The sequence below is a fragment of the Lynx rufus genome, unplaced genomic scaffold (genome assembly GCF_022079265.1).
Source record: "Lynx rufus isolate CCGP_SWC_20201006 ecotype Redwood Valley unplaced genomic scaffold, mLynRuf1.p SCAF_4, whole genome shotgun sequence".
NCBI classification, from domain to species: domain Eukaryota; kingdom Metazoa; phylum Chordata; class Mammalia; order Carnivora; family Felidae; genus Lynx; species Lynx rufus.
In genome coordinates this window covers 52623521-52646423 of record NW_025814856.1, presented here as the reverse complement: position 1 = coordinate 52646423, position 22903 = coordinate 52623521, and the positions used below count along the sequence as shown (strand labels likewise).

Sequence of the window (22903 nt, the reverse complement as noted above, 5' to 3'; positions counted from 1 at the left end):
AAATTATTATATTTTTAATGTCTGAGAGTTCTTTTTCATTATCTGAATATTACTTTTCATGGCCCTTTGTTGTTTCATGAATTTAATATCTTTGACTCATTGAGAACATAAATAATACAGAAAATTTTTCGACTATCTAAAATGTTCTCTTGACACAGTATATTTCCTTCAAATTTAGTTTAGTCTCTGTCTTTCAAGTTAGATGCCTGGCAATACTTGGTTTCTGCTCCTATTTAATGAGTTACTCAAAAGCTGTTTGAGGTCTACTGTGGATTTCCCTGTATGGTCATCTGGCTGAGCTGTCATGTCACAGAGCTCTTGACATTTTTTCTTCAGGGTGGTCAGATTCCGGAGACAGAGAATCCTCTCTCCTGTCTTGGAGGTACTTAAGCTTGACGACCTAGCTGTGGTAGCCGGGTGTGGGCAGAAGGTCTGGTCTCTCTGTATTTGATATGTAAACATTTGTTTAATCTCGTGTTTTCAGTGCTGCATACCCTAATTTCAACTCTGCTATGGCCTTGTCCAGAAACTCTGTTTTATTCTCACCAGAAAGTAAAATTTCAGTTTCCTACCTGGAGTTGGGGTGGGGGTGGGCAGGTGTCCTACTGTGCAGAGCTAGCATGAAAGGCTAGGGATCTAACTGCCTCTTAAGTCAGACTTTCAAACAACCCTGTTTTAAGTCTCATTTTCAGATGCATCTACTGTCCCCAACTCCCAAGCCTTCAGGTAGCTCTGTGGAAACAACTGGCTCTCTATTGGCTGGCTTAGAATTTAACTTCCTTGCTGTCCATCTGTCTTAGTTTGGGCTGCTATATCAAAACACCACAGGCTTGGTAATTTAAGCAATAATCATTTATTTTTCATAGTTCTGGAGGCTGAGAAGTCCAAGATCAAAGTGCCTGCAGATTTGGTGTCTGGTGACATTCTCCTTCCTAGATCATAGATGACCACCTTCTCACTGTCTCCTCACATGGTGAAAGGGGCAAGGGACCTCTTTGCGGTCTGCTTCATAAAGTTACTAATGCCATCATGACCTAGTCACCTCCCAAAGGCCCCACATCTCCAACTACCATCACATTGGTGATCAGCATTTGAATTTTAGTGGGACACAAGCATTCAGTCTACAGTGTCATCTTTCCAGACTCCAATTTTTTTGTTGCCATTGTTTGCTCTCCTATTTTTATTATCTTTGAGGGTTAAAAATAATATCCCTTGGGGTGCCTGGGCGGCTCAGTCAGTTACACATCTGACTTCGGCTCAGGTGATGATTTTGCAGTACTGGTGTTTGAGCCCCATGTTGGGCTCTGTGCTGATTCTGTGCCTCCCTCTCTCTCTCTGCCCCTCCCCTCCTTGCACTCTGTCTGTCTCAAAAATAAATAAACATTAAAAATATTTTTAAATAATAATAATATCCTTTTACTCTCAGGATGTTATAGGAAGGACAAAAAATAAACATGCTTGATTTTTTTTTTTTTTTTTGAGAGTAACATATTTAGATGGTTCAAGTTTCAGGAGGAGAAGAGATTACATAATGAAGTCTCTCTCCCATCCTTAATGCCCAGCCACTCAAAAGCCCCCCTAGGAAGAAACCAATGTTGCTGATTTCTGGCATATCTCCAGCCTACCTTAATCATTTTAGATTTTACTCTTTATTATCACCCTATTTGTATCATTTTATTCTTTATTTGAGAGATAGAGAAAGAGAGTGAGCAGGGGAGAGAATCTTAAGCAGGCTCCAAGCTCAGTGCAGAGGCCTGACATGGGGCTCGATCCTACAACCCTGGCATCATGACCTGATCTGAAATCAAGAGTCAGATGCTCAATTGACTGAGCCACCCAAGTTCCCCTATTTGTATAACTTTAGACTTTGCTTTATTGCCATAGTTCCTGTCACAATGCACTAAGAACTTCTTGAGGAAACAGATAAAACAACTGAAGGAGCCTAGCTCCATGGGAAGGGTTAAAACAATGATAAGATTTATCTTTTTTATCCCTTCTATTTTATGTACACTTTCCCGCCTTGTATGTCCCTGTTCACTGCTTCAGACACCAAGGAGTTTACTACAAAAGTTTCTCCCCAGCTACTATTAAACCAGGTCTATAAGAAGGGATCTGATAAATTGTTTTCATATGAATGACTAATACAGCCTACTCTGCCATTCTTCCCCTGAAGTGGCTGAATTTTCACAGGAGATAAAACTTAAGGCCAAAGATATTAAACTCTAATGGCTGCCATTTTGGGAGTCACCCAGGACAACAGGTCCATTTTGCCAAGATGTGCTGTTACTGGGACTATGCTTACCAGGAAATTGGGTCAAGCCAGAGCAGACTCTCAACACTAGACAATTTTCAAACCAAGCAAATGTCAAAGAAGCTATCTCTTAATACAGTGAGCACCAAAGCTGAAGAGGCTAATTGAAACCTTCATACATTAATAAAGATGAAGCTAAAAAATAGTCATTTCCCATCTAAATAGCAATGTTGGGAAATGTTACTGAATAATAGTTACCCTGAAGTAAATTTAAAATAAAAATTATCCATATATCACACCTTTAAAAATGGGTGTCTAAAAACATGTAACTAAAACCAAGATAGCAAAATGCTACCTTCTATTTCTATGATAAAGTAGATGGTGTCAGTCTCATGTTCCTGCCATCAACAATAAAAACTTGACAAATATATAAAATAACAGTTACCAGGCTCAAAGAGCAACCAACACACAAACTCCAGCAGGGATTTGATAGACGGGTGAGGCAGAAATGTAAGTTCAATGTCACTAAGATGGCTGAGGTTTGGGGAGCCAGGTGGTAGAAATGGTTGAACATGAGGGACTGAACCCAGAAATCTACATGGAAATTGCTCTTGGCTCCTTGGCTGATTCTCAGGCTACTGAGTGATGGCTGAGACTTGTAAAAGTCTGGGAAGAAAGTATGTGCTGTGAAGCTGAGAACTGTGAGTGAATGGAATTAGGTATTAAACACTATTGGAAAGATGTTGGATTTGGGGCCAAGGCAGAGTAGAAGACATAGGTGAGCGTACCAAACATTTACTTACAACTCAGAAAAGCCACCCATAAGATTATCAATCATACTGAGCAGTAAGGGGACACGGAAATAGATCTTCCCTAAATAAGGTCTCAAAAGAATCAAACTGGTCTTCTAGTAACTTAGCTGACTGAACAAATTTAAATATTCTATAGAATACTACAACACAATCTGGAGTAAATCGATCATTTACAGTGTTTAGCATATAATAAATATTTACTAAATATTCTCTCCCACCCTGGAAAACTGTAAAAGCCCCAATTATCAAGAGATAAAACAGTGATTAAAAGCAGAGTTGATCCACATATTTGATTTAGCAATGATTTCAAAATAACTTTCAAAAGAAAAAGGACAGAAAAACTGGATGAAAAGATAGATTATTTGAATGCAGGATCTACAAAAATAAAAAAATCCAAAAAACTTTCTACAACTTCCAAAAACAGTATCAGAGATTAAGAACTCACTGGATGGGTTTAACAGTGGACTAGATACAGCAGCAGACAGGATTAGTGAATCAGTAGATAGGTCAATACTATATGCCCAAAATAAAGCACAAAAGAAAAGCAAATAGAAAGCAATATAGATTTGACACATGGTCAGAATGTCTAACAAGCATGTAATAGGACTCTCAGTAGGTAGAAAAAAATTTTGAGAATGGAAAAGAAGACAAATTTGAAAAAATGGCAAATAATGTTCAAAATGTGAGGACATATCTTCCCCACAGATTGAAGAAGCTCAGGGATCCTCAGGTAAGATAATAAAGAGAGCCTACAAATTGATAAAAAGCAAAGATAAAAAGTAAATCTTAAAAGTAGCCAAAAAAAAAAAAAAAAAAAGACATATTGCCTTCCAGGAATCAACAATAAGAATAAATGTTGGGGCATCTGGCTGGTTCAACTGGTTAAGGGGCTGACTCTTGGTTTTGGTTCAGGTCATGGTCTCACAGTTTCATGAGTTCAAGCCCCATGTTGGGCTCTGCTCTGGCAGTACAGTGCCTGCTTGGGGCTCTCTTTCTCCTCTCTCTCGGACCTTACCCCACTTGTAAATAAATAAACCTAAAAAAAATTTTTTTTAAGAATGAATGTTGATGGAGGTTAAAAACACGCTACTAGGGGCACCTGGGAGGCTCAGCTGGTTAAGCATCCAAGTCTTGATTTCAGATCAAGTCATGATCTCATGATTTGTGAGATACAGCCCCGTGTCAGACTCTGCACTGACACTGCATGTCCTGCTTGGTATTCTCTGTCTCCCTCTCTCTCTGCCCCTCCCCCACTCACATGCATACTCTCTCTCTCTTTCTCTAAATTAATAATAAACATTAAAAACAAACAAAAATGCTACTAAGCAATGAATGGGTCAACCAAGAAATCAAAGAGGAAATCAAAATTAAATACAGAGACAAATGAAAATGAAAACACAATGGTCCAAAATCTTTGGGATGCAACAAAAGTGGTTCTAAGATGGAAATTTACAGCAATATAGGCCTACCTCAAGAAGCAAGAAAAATCTCACACAAACAACCTAACCTTACACCTAAAAGATTTAGAAAATGAACAAACAAAACCCCAAATCAGTAGGAGAAAGAAAATGATAAAGATTAAAGTAGAAATAAATGAACTAGAACAAAAAAAACCCACAGTAGAACCGATCAATGAAACCAGAGGCTGGTTCTTTGAAAAGATCAACAAAATTGACAAATCTTTAGCCAGACTCATTGAAAGAGAGAGAGAGAGAGAGAGAGAGAGAGAGAGAGGAGAGGAGAGGAGAAAAGAGAAGAGATGGAGGAGGATGGAGGGGGAGGGGGAAGGAGAGAGAAAGAGAGGACTCAAAATCAGGTATGAAAGAGTAATAAACCAATACCACAGAAATACAAAGGATTATACGAGAATATTATGGAAAATTATATGCCAATAAACTGGACAACCTAATGGATAAATTCTTAGAAACATGTAACCTCCCAAAATCGAAGCAGGGATTAATAAAAAATTTGAATAGATCGATTACCAGGAATAAAAAAAATCCCAGCAAACAAAAGTCCAGGACCAGATGGCTTCATAGGTGAATTCTACCAAATCTTTTTTTTTTTCTTTACTACTTGGAGTTTATTTTAGACTTGGTGCAAGGCACACTATTACAGGGTGTCACGAAGGCTTGAATGTGGCTTGGATAGTAAAGAGTGGGGTTCTCTTAACTTCCTTTTTGGTGTTTTGCTGTTTTGATACAAAAGATACCAACTGCTTCTGCTTGTTGCAGCCTCTAGTCTATGAGGAGGGGAGGGGAAGGGAGAGGAGGGAAGAGGAAGAAAGGGGGGGTAAGGGAGAGGAGGAAAGGGGAGGGGAGGGGAGTGGCTCTGATGAACCTAGGACCTCATGAAGCCTGGTGGCTGGTGGTGGCCACTCAGGATGGGGGCCCGGTGTTGGCTTTGCCAGGCTGGCCATGAGGCTGCTTCTTCATGGCTTCCAGAGCCAAATCACAGGTGACTGTGCCACTGGAGGCCTGGGGAGATTCCAAGTGTTTTAGGGACTCCAATACTGTAGCCATAAATAGGAGTGTAGACTTCCCAAAAAAGAAGCCTGCCCACCAGTGACCCAGGTTGGCCTTGGGGAGACCAGGGTGGTGGGGGATGGCATCCCCAGGATACTCTGCACTTCTGTTACTAGAAGTGGAATCCAGGTGGTGCTGGATAATAGTTGTGGGTGGCCATAAATGAGACACTGGAGGGGATGGTTGCCACACTGTTGCTTGTGGGCTGGTGGAAACCTTGGTGGTGACTCCTCAGGGGCCTTGGCCTGTGATCACAGGTGGCAGGGATGAGGATGCCAGGCCATAGAGCCCATTTGCAGAGAAGGCCGCCAAAGGCTGTTCTACGCTACGACAGAGGCATGGGCAGAGTTTCTGACAAACATTTTTTTTTTAATGTTTATTTTTGAGAGAGAGAGAGAGAAAGAGCGTGATCAGGGGAGGGCAGAGAGAGAGGGAGACATAGAATCTAAAGCAGGCTCCAGGTTCTGAGCTGTCAGCACAAAACCCGACATGGGGCTCGAACCCACAAACCGCGAGGTCATGACCTGACTGAAGTTGGCTGCTTAACTAACTGAGCCACCCAGGCACCCCTCTAACAAACATTTACAGAAGAGTTAATATACCTATTTTTCTGAAACTATTCCAAAAAGCAGAAGAGGAAGGAAAGCTTCCAAATTTATTCTGAGGCCAGCATTACCCTAATACAAAAGTCAGATGAAAATACTACAAACAAAAAGAGAACTACAGACCAGTATCTCTGATGAACATAGATGCAAACAAAATATTAGCAAACTGACCCAACAATACACTAATACAAATCATTCACCATGATCAAGTGGGTTTTATTCCTTGGATGCAAGAGTGGTTCAATATTTACAAGTCAATCAGTGTGATAAATCACATCAATAAGAGAAAGGATAAAAACCACAGGATCATTTTAATATAGGCAAAAAAAAAGTGCATTTTATAAAGTATAACACCCATTCATGATAAAAACTCTCAACAAAGTAGGTTTAGAGGGAACAAACCTCAACATAATAAAGGCCATCTATGAAAAATTCACAGCTAACATCCTTACTGGGGCAAAACTGAGGAAAACATTTTCCCCCAAAGCAGGGGACACAAACATGTCCACTCTCACCACTTTTACTTAGCATAGTACTAGAAGTATCAGAAAGAGAAATTAAGAAAACAATCTCATTTACAATTTCACCAAAAATGATTAAATACCTGGGAATACACTTAACCAAAGAGTTAAAAGACCTGTACTCTGAAAATTATAAAACACTGATGAAAGAAATTCAAGATGATAGAAACAAATGGAAATATATTCCTTTCACATGGATTGGAAGAACAAATTTAATGTAATTCCTATCAAAATATCAACAGCATTTTTCATAGAACTAGAACAAATAATCCTAAAATTTGCATGGAGCCACAAAAGACCCCAAATAACTAAAGCAATTCTTAAAGGAAAAAAAAAAAAAAAGAAAAAAGAACAAAACTGGAGGTACCATAATCCTAGATTTCAAGATACACTACAAAGCTGTAATAATCATAAAGTATGTTACTGGCACAAAAATAGATACATAGATCAATGAAAAAGAAATAAACCCACAATTATATGGTCAATTAATCTTTAACAAAGGAGGCAAGAACATGCAATGGGAAAAAGACAGTCCTTTCGACAAATGGTATTGAGAAAACTGGATGGCTACATGCAAAAAAATGAAACTGGACCATTTTATTACACCACACACTAAAAATTAACTCTAAGTGGATTAAGGACCTAAATGTGAGACCTGAAGCCATAAAAATCCTAGAAGAGAGCATAGGCAATAACGTCTCTGACATGGAACATAGCAACATTTTTCTAGATATGTCTCCTGAGGCAAGGGAAACAAAAGCAAAAATAAACTGTTGAGACTATATCAAAATTAAAAACTTCTGTGCATCAAAGGAAACAATCAACAAAACTGAAAGGCAACCTACTGAATGGGAGAAGATATTTGCAAATGACATATAAAGGGTTATCATTTAAAATATATAAAGAATTTATATAACTCAACACCAAAAAATAAAATAACCTAGTTTAAAAATGGGCAGAAGACATGAACAGACAATGCTCCAAAGAAGACATCCAGATGGCCAACAGACTCATGAAAAGATATTCAACACCACTCACTGTCAGGGAAATGTATATCGAAACCACAATGAGGTTATCACTTCACATCTGTCAGAATGGCTAAAATAAAAAACACAAGAAACAACAAATGTTGGCAAGGATGTAGAGAAAAGGTACCCTCCTGCACTGTTGGTGGGAATGCAAAACTGGTACAGCCACTGTGGAAAACAGTTTGGAGGTTCCTTAAAAAATTAAAAATAGAATTACCATATGATCCAGTAATTCTACTAATGGGTATTTACCCAAAGAATATGAAAACACTAAATCAAAGGGATAAATGCACTCCAATGTTTATAGCAGCATTATTTACAGTCGCCAAATTATGACAGCATTCATCAATAGATGAATGAATAAGAAGATGTGGCACACACACACACGTGCGCGTGCACACAAACACACACAGGAATATTACTCAGCCATAAAAAAAAAAATGAAGCCTTGCCATTTGCAACAATATGGATGGATCCAGAGGGTATAATGCTAAGTGAAATAAGTCAGAGAAAGACAAATGCCATATGATTTCACTCGTATGTGGAATTTAAGAAACCAAACAAGGAGAAAGACAGACAAAAACAGACTCTATTGAAAACTGATGGTCACCAGAGGGGAAATGGGTGGGGGAATGGATGAAATAGGTGAAGGGGATTAAGAGTACACTTAGTGGAGTGCCTGGGTGGCTCAGTCGGTTAAACATCCAAACTCTTGATTTCAGCTCAGGTCATGATCTCACGTTTAGTGAGTTCGAGGCCTGCATTGGGCTCCGCACTGACATTGCAGAGCCTGCTTGGGATTCTTTCTCTCTCCTTCTCTCTGCCCCTTCCCTACTTATGCACTCTCTTTCTCTCTTAATATAAACTTTAAAAAAAATTTTTTTTAAAGAGCACACTTATCATGATGAGCACTGAGTCATGTCTAGATGTACAGAACTTTTGAATCACTATATTGAGATACCTGAAACTAATAGAATACTATATGTTAGCGATACTGGAATTTTTTAAAAAAGTGAAAAAAAAAAAAGAATGTTGGCTTCTTAAGAAAAAATACACAAAGTAAAAAATTTTTAAAGTTCTGAAGGAAAAAAAGTCAACCAAAAATTCTATACCCAAGGAGGATGCCCTTTAGAAAGAAATGTGAAGTAAAGATGCTCTCAGAAGAACAAAAAAACAAGTGTTCATCTCTTGTAGAGAATTGCTCTACAAGTAATACTAAAGGATATGATGAATATATGGTGGAATGTTCTTCAGGCTCAAGGGCAAAAGCTCTGATATGGAAGCATACAATTTTAAGAAAGAATCAGTAGCTACAAAATGTAAATATATAGGTAAATATAAAGACAACTGACCATTAAAACAACAACAACAGTAATAATGGTTTGTGCGGTTTATCCCTTACATAGAAATAAAATATATCGCAAGTATAACAAAAAGTTGGTAAGGAGAAAATGGAATACACTGTTTTAAGTTTCTTGCTTACTTGAGCAATGGTGAGGGAAACTGTAATAGATTAATTTGGAAATTTCATGAGCTTGAGCTCCATGTTAGGGGTAGAGTTTACTTAAAAAAAAGAATAAAAAAGAAAAATATTTAAAATAAATAAGTAAAATAAAGGCAAAGAAAAACAAGCAAAGGAGAAAACAGAGCAGATAAAACAAATGACAAGAGAATTAAACCTAACTAAACCAGTAGTTACATGTAAATGGCATAACCAACCTAATTAAAAGACAAAAACTATTATATTGGACTTTAAGAAACACAGATACAACTACAAAAACCCAGCAATTCACTTTTGATTTTATACCATGCAAATAACAAAAAGAAGTTCTGTTACATCAATATTAGATAAACAGATATTAAAGTAAGAGTTATCACAAGGGAGAACTAGAGACATTTCACAATGATAAAAGGGTCAATGCCACAGAAAGATATCACTGCCCTAAACATTTATGCATCAAATAACGTAGCTTATAAGTTCTTGAAGAAAAAACAAAGCTGAGAATAAGAAAAAGGTACAGACAAATCTACAGTCACCACCGGAAATTTTAACACACCTCTCACTAACAGAATCAGCAGACAAAAAATCAGCAAGGATACAGAAGATTTGAACACGACTAATCCACTCAATTTAACTGACAAACATAGAAGTATATAGGCAACAACTGCAGGATATAGATTCTTTTCAAGTGCACATGGCACATTTACCCAAATAGATTATATTCTTAACCATAGAGTAGATCTCAACAAGTGTCAAAGGATTAAAATCATGTTTTCTGACCACTGTGGAAATGAATTAAAGTACGAGAACAGAAAGACAAGAAAAACCTCCAAATGCCTGGAAATTAAGCAACACATGTCTAAGTAACCCGCAGGTCCAAGGAGAAGTCACAATATGAACTAGAATTAAGGTCTAAAAGCTAATAGGGCATGTCTAGGACAATCAGGCAAGAAAAAGAGACTGGAAGATATTAGGTCTGGAAGGGATACTGGGGCAACAGACAAATCCTGTTTTATGATGGAAGGGACTGCAGTCTTAGAAAGGTCAACTGGCTTGCACAAGGTCTCAAAGACAGTCAAGAAGCAGGTCAGGGACACTAAATGCTGGCTTCCTGATTCCAAATGCAGAAGACTTCTCCCCTTTCCTGTCTTGAGCATGTGCAAAAATCAATACATGATAATTAAAACACGTGGAATGGTTCTACTCTTAACTAATGCTCATTTCTTTCATGCACCTCAAACTCTGGTCCTTATTTAGATATTTATACGATTACTTCCATGTTATACTCCATTTTGTTGTCTCTTGTTTTCATAGTTGGTCTCTCCATCAATCTACATTTTGCTCATTCATGACAGAGTAGCTGTCTTCAAATTCATCCTTTCCTTCCTTTTTTCTATTGTACTGCCTCCTCTTATCTCCTGATCAGACCTCTAGCTGTCCCTTTCCAATTCAAGTCTTTCCTGGCTGCCAAAGGCATTTTTCTAACAGTGCTTACTGTGTCTCTTCTCTGCTTAACAGGATTCAATGGGTCCCCCATCATGAGGAATGATGGGTCCCTCATCATGATGAATGAAGTCCATTCAAAATGCTTCTCAGTCTAGTCTCAACCTACCTACCTTACTACCTTTCAATCTTCACCTTTCTGCATCATCCCTACATGCACCCTACTCTCCAGTTACTTAAAAAAGGTAACATCTGTGCCTTTGAACCTGCTATTCTTATTGTTCGTCTTCTCTGTTAGCCCTTTTAGATAAAGCTGAAATGGTCCCTCTTCCATGAAGTCTTTCCCTGTCCCCAAACTGGAATCATTTCCCTCTTTGACACTCTATACCCGTCCCTTGTACATATCAAGTGGCCTATATAAGGTGTTACAATTCTAAATGCATGTGCCTAAAGCCTTTAGCACCAGAATGCAATCTTACTGAAAGCAGGGCTATGATCCCTATTATCTAGTTTGATACTAGAATAAGTGATTGCCCCAGTATCTGGGGTTACAGAGGATGGGCCTTTTCTAACACAGACGAAATACAAATCAGCCAACCTGCCATAAATACAGGTGCCTAAAAGGGATGATATGGATGGAAGTCAAATGGTATCACCAGCAGGCCAGGACTGCACCACAGTGGTGTCTGATGATCACAGTGGGTACTCGGCTGAAAGGTCATTTCCTCTCACAGGGTCTGCCCACTTTCTTGAGCACCATAACCAGAGTCTAGTGAGATATGTGTGTGGGTGTGTAGACTGCCTAAGTACAGCTGGGTGGTAAATCAGTGGAGGGCTTCAGTCATTAGGAGCTTCTCCAAAGGAGCTTTTCTTCCCCACAGAGACATTTCAACTTCAGTAGGTCTGTGGTAAAGACCTGAGTTAATTTGGAGGAAAAAAAAAATTCCCAGGTGATTTAATACAGCATTCTCCAAATTAAAACCCTGAGGTAAATCAAAGTGCTGTCTCTCAGAGAAACACCCACTTTCTTGAATCATGAATTTTTTTTAATGTTTAGTTTTGAGAGAGAGAGAGACAGAGTGCTAGTGGGGGAGGGGCAGAAAGAGAGGGAGACACGGAATCTGAAGCAGGCTCCAGGTTCTGATCTGTTTCCACAGAGCCTGATGCCGGGCTCGAACCAACAAACTGTGAGATCATGACTTGAGCCAAAGTCAGACACTTAACCAACTAAGCCACCCAGGCACCCTTGAATCATGAATTTCTCAAAAAAGGGACAGAACCATTTGTTCTTTGTGTAGATCAATGAAGGATACAGCAATAGTGAGAAAAGGTGAATACTGTGTGCACAAGGAACAAGTGCAAAGGTGTTTGTTGGGCCATTGTTTGAATCAAAGGTTGAAAACAACCTAAATGGTTAAAACAGAAGAATGGATATGTTTGCAAATATGTGATCAATAAAATGCTCTGCCCTGGTGAAAATGGCTGAACTGGGGCCACACACAGCAGTATGGATGAATCTCAAAAACATACTCTTTTCTTAATTTTATTTTTTATTTTTTAAAATTTATATCCAAATTAGTTAGCATATAGTGCAACAATGATTTCAGGAGTAGATTCCTTAATGCCCCTTACCCATTTAGCTCATTCCCCCTCCCACAACCCCTCCTGTAACCCTCGGTTTGTTCTCCATATTTATGAGTCTCTTCTGTTTTGTGCCCCTCCCTGTTTTTATAGTATTTTTGCTTCCCTTCCCTTATGTTCATCTGTTTTGTCTCTTAAAGTCCTCATTTGAGTGAACTCATATGATTTTTGTCTTTCTCTAATTTCACTTAGCATAGTACCCTCTAGTTCCATCCACGTAATTGCAAATAGCAAGATTTCATTCTTTTTGATTGCTGAGTAATACTCCATTGTGTATATATATACCACATCTTCTTTATCCATTCACCCATCGATGGACATTTGGGCTCTTTAAATACTTTAGTTATTGTTGATAGTGCTGCTATAAACACAGGGGTGCATGTGTCCCTTCGAAACAGCACACCTGTATCCCGTGGATAAATGCCTAGTAGTGCAATTGCTGGGTCGTAGGGTAGTTCTATTTTTAGTTTTTTGAGGAACCTCCATACTGTTTTCCAGAGTGGCTGCACCAGCTTGCCTTCCCACCAACAATGCAAAAGAGATCCTCCTTCTCCACATCCTCGCCAACATCTGTTGTTGCCTGAGTTGTTAATGTTAGTCATTCTGACAGGTGTAAGGTGGTATCTCATTGTGGTTTTGATTTGTATTTTCCTGATGATGCGTAATGTTGAGCATTTTTTCATGTGTCGGTTGGCCATCTGGAAGTCTTCTTTGGAGAAGTGTCTATTCATGTCTTTTACCCATTTCTTCACTGGATTATTTGTTTTTTGGGTGTTGAGTTTGATAAGTTCTTTATAGATTTTGGATACTAACCCTTTATCTGATATGTAGTTTGCAAATATCTTCTCCCATTCTGTTGGTTGTCTTTTAGTTTTGCTGATTGTTTCCTTCGCTGTGCAGAAGCTTTTTATTTTGATGAGGTCCCCGTAGTTCATTTTTACTTTTGTTTCTCTTGCCTCTGGAGATGTGTTGAGTAAGAAGTTGCTGTGGCCAAGGTCAAAGAGGTGTTTGCCTGCTTTCTCCTCGAGGATTTTGATGGCTTCCTGTCTTACATTGAGGTCTTTCATACATTTTGAGTTTATTTTTGTGTATGGTGTAAGAAAGTAGTCCAGGTTCATTCTTCTGCATGTCGCTGTCCAGTTTTCCCAGCACCACTTGCTGAAGAGACTGTCTTTATTCCATTTGATATTCTTTCCTGCTTTGTCAAAGATTAGTTGGCCATACGTTTGTGGGTCCATTTCTGGGTTCTCTGCTCTGTTCCATTGATCTGAGTGTCTGTTCTTGTGCCAGTACCATACTGTCTTGATAATTACAGCTTTATAGTATAGATTGAAGTCTGGGATTGTGATGACTCCTGCTTTGGTTTTCTTTTTCAAGATCGCTTTGGCTATTTGGGGTCTTTTCTGGTTCTATACAAATTTTAGGATTATTTGTTTTAGCTCTGTGAAGAATGGTGTTATTTTGATAGGGATTTCATTGAATATGTAGATTGCTTTGGGTAGTATCGACATTTTAACAATATCTGTTCTTCCTATCCAGGAGCATGGAATCTTTTTCCATTTTTTTGTATCTTCTTCAAATTCTTTCATAGGCTTTCTATAGTTTTCAGTGTATAGATTTTTCACCTCTTTGGTTAGATTTATTCCTAGGTATTTGCAATTGTAAATGGGATTGATTCCTTCATTTCTCTTTCTGTTGCTTCACTGTTGGTGTATAGGAATGCAACTGACTTCTGTGCATTAATTTTATATCCTGCCACTTTGCTGAATTCATGGATCAGTTCTAGCAGTTTTTTGGTGGAATCTTTTGGGTTCTCCATATAGCGTATCATGTCATCTGTGGAGTGAAAGTTTGACCTCCTCCTGGCCAATTTGGATGCCTGTTATTTCTTTGTTATCTGATTGCTGAGGCTAAGACTTCCAGCACTATGTTGAATAACAGTGGTGAGAGTGGACATCCCTGTCATGTTCCTGGCCTTGAGGGAAAAGCTCTCAGTTTTTCCCCATAGAGGATGATATCAGTATTGGGTCTTTCATATATGGCTTTTATGATCTCAAGGTATGATCCTTCTATTCCTATTTTCTTAAGGGTTTTTTTTATCAAGAAAGGATGCTGTATCTTGTCAAATGCTTTCTCTGCATCCATTGAGAGGATCATGTGGTTCTTGTCCTTTCTTTTATTGATGTGATGAATCACATTGATTGTTTTGCGAATATTGAACCAGCAGCCCTGCATCCCAGGTATAAATCCCATTTGGTCATGGTGAATAATTTTTTAAATGTATTGTTGGATCCGGTTGGCTAATATCTTGTTGAGAATTTTCGCATCCATGTTCAGCAGGGAAATGGGTCTATAGTTCTCCTTTTTAGTGGGGTCTCTGTCTGGTTTTGGAATCAAGGTAATGCTGGCTTCATAGAAAGAGTTTGGAAGTTTTCCTTCCATTTCTATTTTTTGGAACAGCTTAAAGAAAAGGTGTTAACTCTTCTTTAAATGTTTGGTAGTATTCCCCTGGAAAGCCATCTGGCCCTGGACTCTTGTGTTTTGGCAGATTTTTGATTACTAATTCGATTTCATTACTGGTTATGGGTCTGTTCGAAGTTTCTATTTCTTCCTGTTTCAGTTTTGGTAGTGTATATGTTTCTAGGAATTTGTCCATTTTTTCCAGATTGCCCATTTTATTGGCATATAATTGCTCATAATATTCTCTTATTATTGTTTTCATTTCTGCTGTGCTGGTTGTGATCTCTCCTCTTTCATTCTTGATTTTATTTGGGTCATTTCCTTTTTCTTTTTGATCAAACTGGCTAGTGGTTTATCAATTTTGTTAATGCTTTCAAAGAACCAGCTTCTGGTTTAATTGATCTGTTCTACCGTTTTTTTGGTTTCGACAGCATTAATTTCTGCTCTAATCTTTATTATTTCCTGTCTTCTGCTGGTTTGGGGTTTTATTTGATGTTCTTTTTCCAGCTCCTTAAGGTGTAAGGTTAGGTTGTGTATCTGAGACCTTTCTTCCTTTAGGAAGGCCTGGATTGCTATATACTTTCCTCTTATGACCGCCTTTGCTGCGACCCAGAGGTTTTGGGTTGTGGTGTCATAATTTTCATTGACTTCCATATAGTTTTGAATTTCCTCTTTAACTGCTTGATTAGCCCATTCATTCTTTAGTAGGGGATGTTCTTCAGTCTCCAAGTATTTGTTACCTTTCCAAATTTTTTCTTGTGGCTGATTTCGAGTTTCATAGCGTTGTGGTCTGAAAATATGCATGGTATGATCTCGATCTTTTTGTACTTACTTAGGGCTGATTTGTGTCCCAGTATATGGTCTATTCTGGAGAACGCTCCATGTGCACTGGAGAAGAACGTACATTCTGCTGCTTTAGGATGAAATGTTCTGAATATATCTGTTATGTCCATCTGGTCCAGTGTGTCATTCAAAGCCATTGTTTCCTTGTTGATTTTTTGATTAGATGATCTGTCCATTGCTGTGAGTGGGGTGTTGAAGTCTCCTACTATTATGGTATTACTATCGATGAGTTTATGTTTGTGATTAATTGATTTATATATTTGGGTGCTCTCACTTGACACATAGATGTTTACAACTGTTAAGTCTTCTTGGTCTGTAGACCCCTTGATTATGATATAATGCCCTTCTGCATCTCTTGATACAATCTTTATTTTAAAGTCTAGATTGTCTGATATAAGTATAGCTACTTTGGCTTTCTTTTGTTGACCATTAGCATGATAGATGGTTCTCCATCCCCTTATTTTCAATCTGAAGGTGTCTTTAGGTCTAAAGTGGGTCTCATATTAACAGCATATAGATGGATCTTGTTTTCTTATCCATTCTGTTACCCTATGTCTTTTGATTGTAGCATTGAGTGCATTGGCATTTAGAGTGAGTACTGAAAGATATGAATTTATTGCCATTATGATGCCTGTAGAGTTGGAGTTTCTGGTGGTGTTCTCTGGCCCTTTCTAATCTTTTTTGCTTTTGGTGTGTGTGTGTGTGTATGTGTGTGTTTTATCTTTTCTCCCCTCAGAGAGAATTTCTTAAAATTTCTTGCAGGGCTGGTTTAGTGGTCACACACTCCTTTAACTTTTTTTGTCTGGGAAACCTTTTATCTCTCCTTCTATTTTGAATGACAGCCTTGCTGGATAAAGAATTCTTGGCTGCATATTTTTCTGATTCAGCACACTGAATATATCCTGCCACTCCTTTCGGGCCTGCCAAGTTTCTGTGGATAGTCTGCTGCAAACCTGATCTGTCTTCCCTTGTAGGTTAGGGACTTTTTTCCCCTTGCTGCTTTCATGATTCTCTCCTTGCCTGAGTATTTTGTGAATTTGACTATGATATGCATTGTTGATGGCTGGTTTTTGTTGAATCTTATGGGAGTCCTCTGTGCTTCCTGGGTTTTGATATGGGTGTCTTTCCCAGGTTAGGAAAGTTTTCTGCTATGATTTGCTCACATAACCCTTCTACCCCTTTTTCTCTCTCTTCATCTTCTGAGACCCCCTATGATTCTGATGTCGTTCCTTTTTAATGAGTCACTGATTTCTTTAATTCTTAAATCATGCTCTTTGGCTTTAATCTCCCCCTCTTTTTTTCTGCTTCATTATTCTCTATAAGTTTGTCCTCTATATCGCTGATTCTGCCTCATCCATCCTTGCTGCCACTGCATCCATCCATGATTGCAGCTCAGTTATAGCATTTTTTATTTCATTCTATTTTTTACTTCTTTATCTCTGCAGAAAAGGATTCTACTCTATTTTTGACTCCAGCTAGTATTCTTATTATGTGATTCTAAATTCTGGTTCAGACATCTTGTTGTATCTGTGTTGGTTAAATCCCTGGCTGTCATTTCTTCGTGCTCTTTCTTTTGGGGTGAATTCCTGCTGAATTCTGTGGTTCAGGTTGTGCAGATTGTTGTGTTAAACCTCGAATTAGTTTTCTAGGTGCGTAGGATGGTTTAGTGTTGGTCTGGCTGTATTTCATGGATGCGAGACACACAAAAAACTTCCATGCTGTTCCACCATCTTGGCTCCTCCTCAAAAATATACTCTTGAGTGGAAAAAGATAATAGTGGAAGGATATGTACAACATGACACCCTCTCTATGACGTTTTATGGAAAACAAGGTGATACCTTATCTAGGGAGACATCACACATGCAGTCAGGGTATAAAGGCACACAGAGCAATGATAAGTACTATATTAAGGGCGGGGCTTACGTCTCGGGGAGGGGAGAGGGAAGGCCTGTAATCAGTAAATGGGCCGGGGCTTCAACTAAATAGCCCATGTCCTGCTTTGGCTGAGTGTAGTATGTAGGTTTTCATTATACTCACTAAGTCTTTTTTGCATGTCTGAAGTATTTCCTTATTTTTTTTTTGTTTATTTATTTATTTTGAGAAAGACAGAGTGCATGATTAGGAGAGGGGCAGAGAGAATTCCAAGCAGGCCCCGCATTGTCAGTGCAGAGCCTGTCTTGGGGCTCAAACTCATGAACTGTGAGATCATGACCTGAGCCAAAACCAAGAGGCAGATGCTTAACTGACTGAGCCACCCCGCTGTCCCCTGAGGTATTTCTTTTTTCTTTTTAAAAATTTTTGTTTTTAATGTTTATTTTTGACAGAGAGAGAGAGAGAGAGAGAGAGAGAGAGAGAGACACAGAGCATGAGCAGGGGAGGGGCAGAGAGAGAGGGAGACACAGAATCCGAAGAAGGCTCCAGGCTCTGAGCTGTCAGCACAGAGCCCAACACGGGGCTTGATCTCACGAACCTCAAGATCATGACCTGAGCTGAAGTCAGATGCTTAACCGACTGAGCCACCTAGGCGCCCCTGAAGTATTTCTTTAAAAAAAAATTTTTTTTTTGTTTTAATGTTTTTATTTATTTTTGAGAGAGAGACAGAGTGTGAGTGGGGGAGGAGCAGAGAGAGAGGGAGACACAGAATCCGAAGCAGGCCCCAGGCTCTGAGCTGTCAGCACAGAGCCTGATGTGGGGCTCAAACTCACGAACCATGAGATCATGACCTGAGCTGAAGTCAGACGTCTACTGACTGAGCCACCCAGGAATCCCCTGAAGTCTTTCTTAATAAAGTTAATAGTGAAAAAAAAGTTCTCAAATATTCTATGTAAAGTCTTCAGTGTTAGCAGTTTAATACTCTGAGGGCAAAGGATAAAATCCTCCCAAGTTTATCAGTCTCTTTCAAGTAAGAGGTGTATTGGGTTCCCTGTGAGACCTTGCATGGACAAAATAACGGTTTTTAGTAAACCGTGCCTTCTTTCTCATCCCCCTCTCCCTCCCTGACCTTTAGGCCACACTGCACTGCACCCTTCTCTTTTGAGAGAAAGTAAGCATCTGTCCAGTGTAATGAGTTTAAGGCCTGCCCCAGAGTCCCCAGCCTCTCAGGTGGCTGCAGGGTCATGGAAAGAACCCTGCAGAGATAGCTCAGGGGACGTATGGTTGGTTACCGGCTGTGCCACTCGTCCAAGTCAATGGACCTCTCCTGGCCTCAGGGGCTTCATTTATAAAGTGGATAGTTTGGATCTCTCAGGTATATCCCTTCCAGCTCCGAAATCACTGGCACCACAAGCCACATCCAAAAGACTTTCAGTTCTGGTTTTCACCAAGAAGAAGCCTAGAGGATCAGGTGCCTCTTGTCCTGAACTCTGGCAATGGGGAGTCTCACTTGTCAGGGTGAGCAAGTTATTTATTAAGAGTGTTGAACAGAAATGCTCTCCCACATGTCTGAGTCACAGCAAAAACAGGAAGCCCACACCTTTGCCTCTGAGGACCGTCCCATTTGCCCACCACCTTCCACCAGCTGTGAAAACGTCTTCATGAAACCCCCACAGAGCCAAAGTCAAAGGGTGCTGTGTGCGGGAGGGGGCCGGATGCTGGGGCAGGAGGCATTCAGGCTGCTGGCCCACAGGAAACCCACAGCAGACTCCCAACAGAGCAAGGAGGGAACCATCCAAGAAATTTGCACAGAGTGAAGGCACTTCGTAAGTAGTCTTTGCCCCACCCTGGGCATAAATTATTTCATTTATACAGTGATGGCACAACAGTGAAACTGAGCACAGTACATAGGGTTTAAAAAAAAACAAAAAACATTACAATAGCTTTATTTTTCCCATTAAGATAGAAAATGGAAGCATACAGTACAAATTTAAAAGCTAAGTTTCCTTCCAGTCCTGTCCCCAGCCAACCAATTCCTTTCCCCAGTAGCAATCACTCAATTTCTGGTATATCCCTTAGAGTTCATGCATTGTACAAGCATGTAGACATATAAACACACACATACATACACACATATGGTTCTTAAAAAACACGCTACACATGTCCTATACCTTGGTTTTTGGTAATATCTTTTTTATCTTTTGCAAAGCTTCAAACTTAGAGAAAGCTTGAATCAACACCTTGATCCTATTCACATAAATGTATTAATATTTTCCCACATTTTTCTCTTCATCTATGTTTATTTTTTACCGAATCACTGAAAAGTATACAACAGACATCATGATACTTCTGAATGCACCAGAATGTGTCCTGTAAGAATAAGGGCACCCTCCTGCACACCCATAATGACATCATACTCATGAAAATTAACATTAATTCAATACTATCAATCATCTAATATGGAGTCCATATTCCACCTTCCCCAGCTATCTCAAAAGTGAGCCTTGCTTTTCAAATTTAGTACTATATCCAGGAGAGTTTTCTGTACCATTCAAATAGAAACTCCTCAACTTTTGTGACAGGTAAATAATAATAATGGCTAGCATCTATTAAGTGCTTACTGTGTCGGAGGTACTTTTCTAAGATTTTTCTTCTGCCATCTGTGGGTTAATTTTTTTATAATGTCCTAAGTTTGATGCACCATTTCTCTAATTTTCATTCATTTTTGTTATTCATAAGAGAACTTAGGTTGGTAAATTTTCCTAAGTATTATATTAGTGTGTCAAAAAATATTTATGTGTAGCATGTTCACATTATTTCTAGATAATCTACCATTTTCATTCTGATTTCCTCACTGACCCAACAGGAGTTTTTAAAACTCCCAGTGGCATTTTATTCTCATGTGTTAATTTTTCTTAATTTGTATTTTTTTAGTTGTATTATAGATGATCAGATTTTTTTTGTGTATGCTACTTCTACTTTTCTGATATGTACTGCGGTTTTCTCAGTGTCCTCCTATATGGCCAATTTCTGTGGCAACTGAAAGAAAAACGGTTTATCAATGAATCTACCTTATTAATTAAGGAAACAGCGGCTTTATGTCTCTACCTCCATATCAAATTTAGCAAGTTAGAATTCAAATATTTTTATATTTTTTGCCTAGGGGTTTGAGATGTTTCATCCTTAAACTTAACACTCTTGTCATGCCGTTGTGCTTATGTCGATCCTCTATGACATATGGCTTCTACTGAATTAAAGAACCTTACCAGTGGAATGGAATTTAAAGGACACTTAAGCCAACCTCCATTTAGTATAGGAATTTCCTTTACACATTCCCCCAAAAGATACTGAAATGGACTTAACTTGAATTATTGCCATGCCAGAGAACTCAACGCACTGCTGATTTTGTGATGCTTATGGCCTCTATCAGACGGTCAAGAATTAAAATCCTCATAAAGTATTAATTGGCTACCACTATGAGGATTGCATTGCTCAATGCACTTTGGGGAACACACAAGAGAAGCATGGGAGATATTACACCAGAGGTGTGGTTCCCAAAGCGTGTGCCTCAGTGCCTCGGGGCACTGCAGTGAATTTGTACCGTGGGATGGGATATTTTAAAAATTTCAGAAAAACATGATACACAGTATCTGCCAGGCACTGCAGAAACTACCAAATCAAGGTAGTTTACAGCTTCAACATTTTAGTTTGTGCTATATTCTTTTTTAAATTTTTTTTTTTTTCAACGTTTATTTATTTTTGGGACAGAGAGAGACAGAGCATGAACGGGGGAGGGGCAGAGAGAGAGGGAGACACAGAATCGGAAACAGGCTCCAGGCTCTGAGCCATCAGCCCAGAGCCCGACGCGGGGCTCGAACTCACGGACCGCGAGATCGTGACCTGGCTGAAGTCGGACGCTTAACCGACTGCGCCACCCAGGCGCCCCTGTGCTATATTCTTTTTGATGATCTCGTATCTTTGCAAAACTGGGTTTTGGGCAGTCGTATTATAAAAGTATTATGTGAAAACATAGAACATGAAAGGAATGTGTCAGTGTCCCATCTGATTCCAAGCTTTGGGAAGCTGTGCAGTACCCAACAGGAACCTATAACCTATTAGTAAATAATTGTGTTTATTTCAGAATAAAACAGTGATGTTTTCTTTCCATTTGTGTGCAGTATTTTTTCAAAGAGCTATTCAACTGTTAGGACAGGACTACTTATTGAGTCCTAAATGCTTCATAAATGAAACCTCCCTGTATTTCTTTTGGCCCAGTGGCTCTGTGAAATAATCCCTGAGACTCTGAGAGCACTGTGAACTGAGAAAGTCTGAGAACTTCTCTAGGAGCTCATAGCTGAGTTTCAGAGACCAGAGCTCAGGACAGTGATGCAATCACTGCAGTTGTACACTCTCATAGAATCGGCACACATTTCAGGAGATCAGCCTGAGGGATGTACAGCCAGGCTGCAGCACGGCCTAGGACAGAGTCAAACAAGTGGGACTGGCCGGGCTCCTGCAGGGTGGGCATGCCTGAACCAAAGACAGGAGGAGAGCTTTTACAAGAGTAAAGAAGATTGGGAATCAATATGGCCTGTTCTGGAGACGGTGAGGACAGTGGTCTGGCGGGGGGCAGGAGGGGGCTGGAGAAGCAGCTGAAGAGTTTGGAGCTTTGATCAGAGGAAGGTGTTTGGTCACAGCAGTGATCAGTAACAACCAGTGTTTGAGGAAGATTAATCCAAGCGGGGTAGTAGATGGAGGGTGAGAAGGTAGGAAATGATACCACCTGAAACAGCAAAGCACCTATGTAGGACAAGCCTGATAGAATACACAGTAGGTGTTAGGCCCCTCCCTCAGCAGCCACAGTGCACAGGAGTCTACACTGCAAAGTTCCCAAAGCTATAATCCTGAGAACAGGAATCATAGCCCTTGATTGCATGCTTGGAAAATTGCTGTTTTAGGATTCTTTTAACTGGGGCATGCTGGAATTGAGTTTACAGAAATTCCACTTGGAGATCATAGCCTTGCTTCTAGGAAAGTATACAAAAAGAAGGTTAAACATAGGAGAGAAAAATACTGGATTGAGAGCCAGGATACTTGGAACTCAATGTCATCTTGACCAAAAACTCACCAAAGAGTAGTCCTAGATCTCCACTTCTTCGCTCTTAAAATGAGGGCACTACGATGTGAGACATGAAGAAATCCTAAATTGCCAACAAGGGCTCATTTCTATCTGAGGAATCAGGTCCAATCTTTTTGTATACTGATAAGTAGAGCCAAAATTGCGGTTTTAATATTTCATTCCAATTTGCATGAAGCATTTATACCAACAAAGGGCTCTATATTATTAAAATATCATAATCTGGGCTTCTGTAAACTATTATTACGATAATAGCAGTGAATG

The 22903-nt window shown here is 39.3% G+C and overlaps 2 protein-coding genes across 4 annotated transcripts in view; both read right to left on the bottom strand.

The window, feature by feature from the left end:
* ATG7 (autophagy related 7) overlaps positions 1-22903 on the bottom strand; it is a 248663-nt gene that overhangs the window by 48576 nt on the left and 177184 nt on the right. The gene's annotated exons all lie outside the window — the stretch shown is intronic.
* Positions 5442-22903, bottom strand: part of LOC124525007 (uncharacterized) — a 75040-nt gene continuing 57578 nt past the window's right edge. Inside the window, 2 exon segments of the mRNA XM_047097452.1 lie at positions 5442-5726; positions 5728-5908. Of these exon segments, the coding sequence (XP_046953408.1) occupies positions 5442-5726; positions 5728-5908 (466 nt within the window).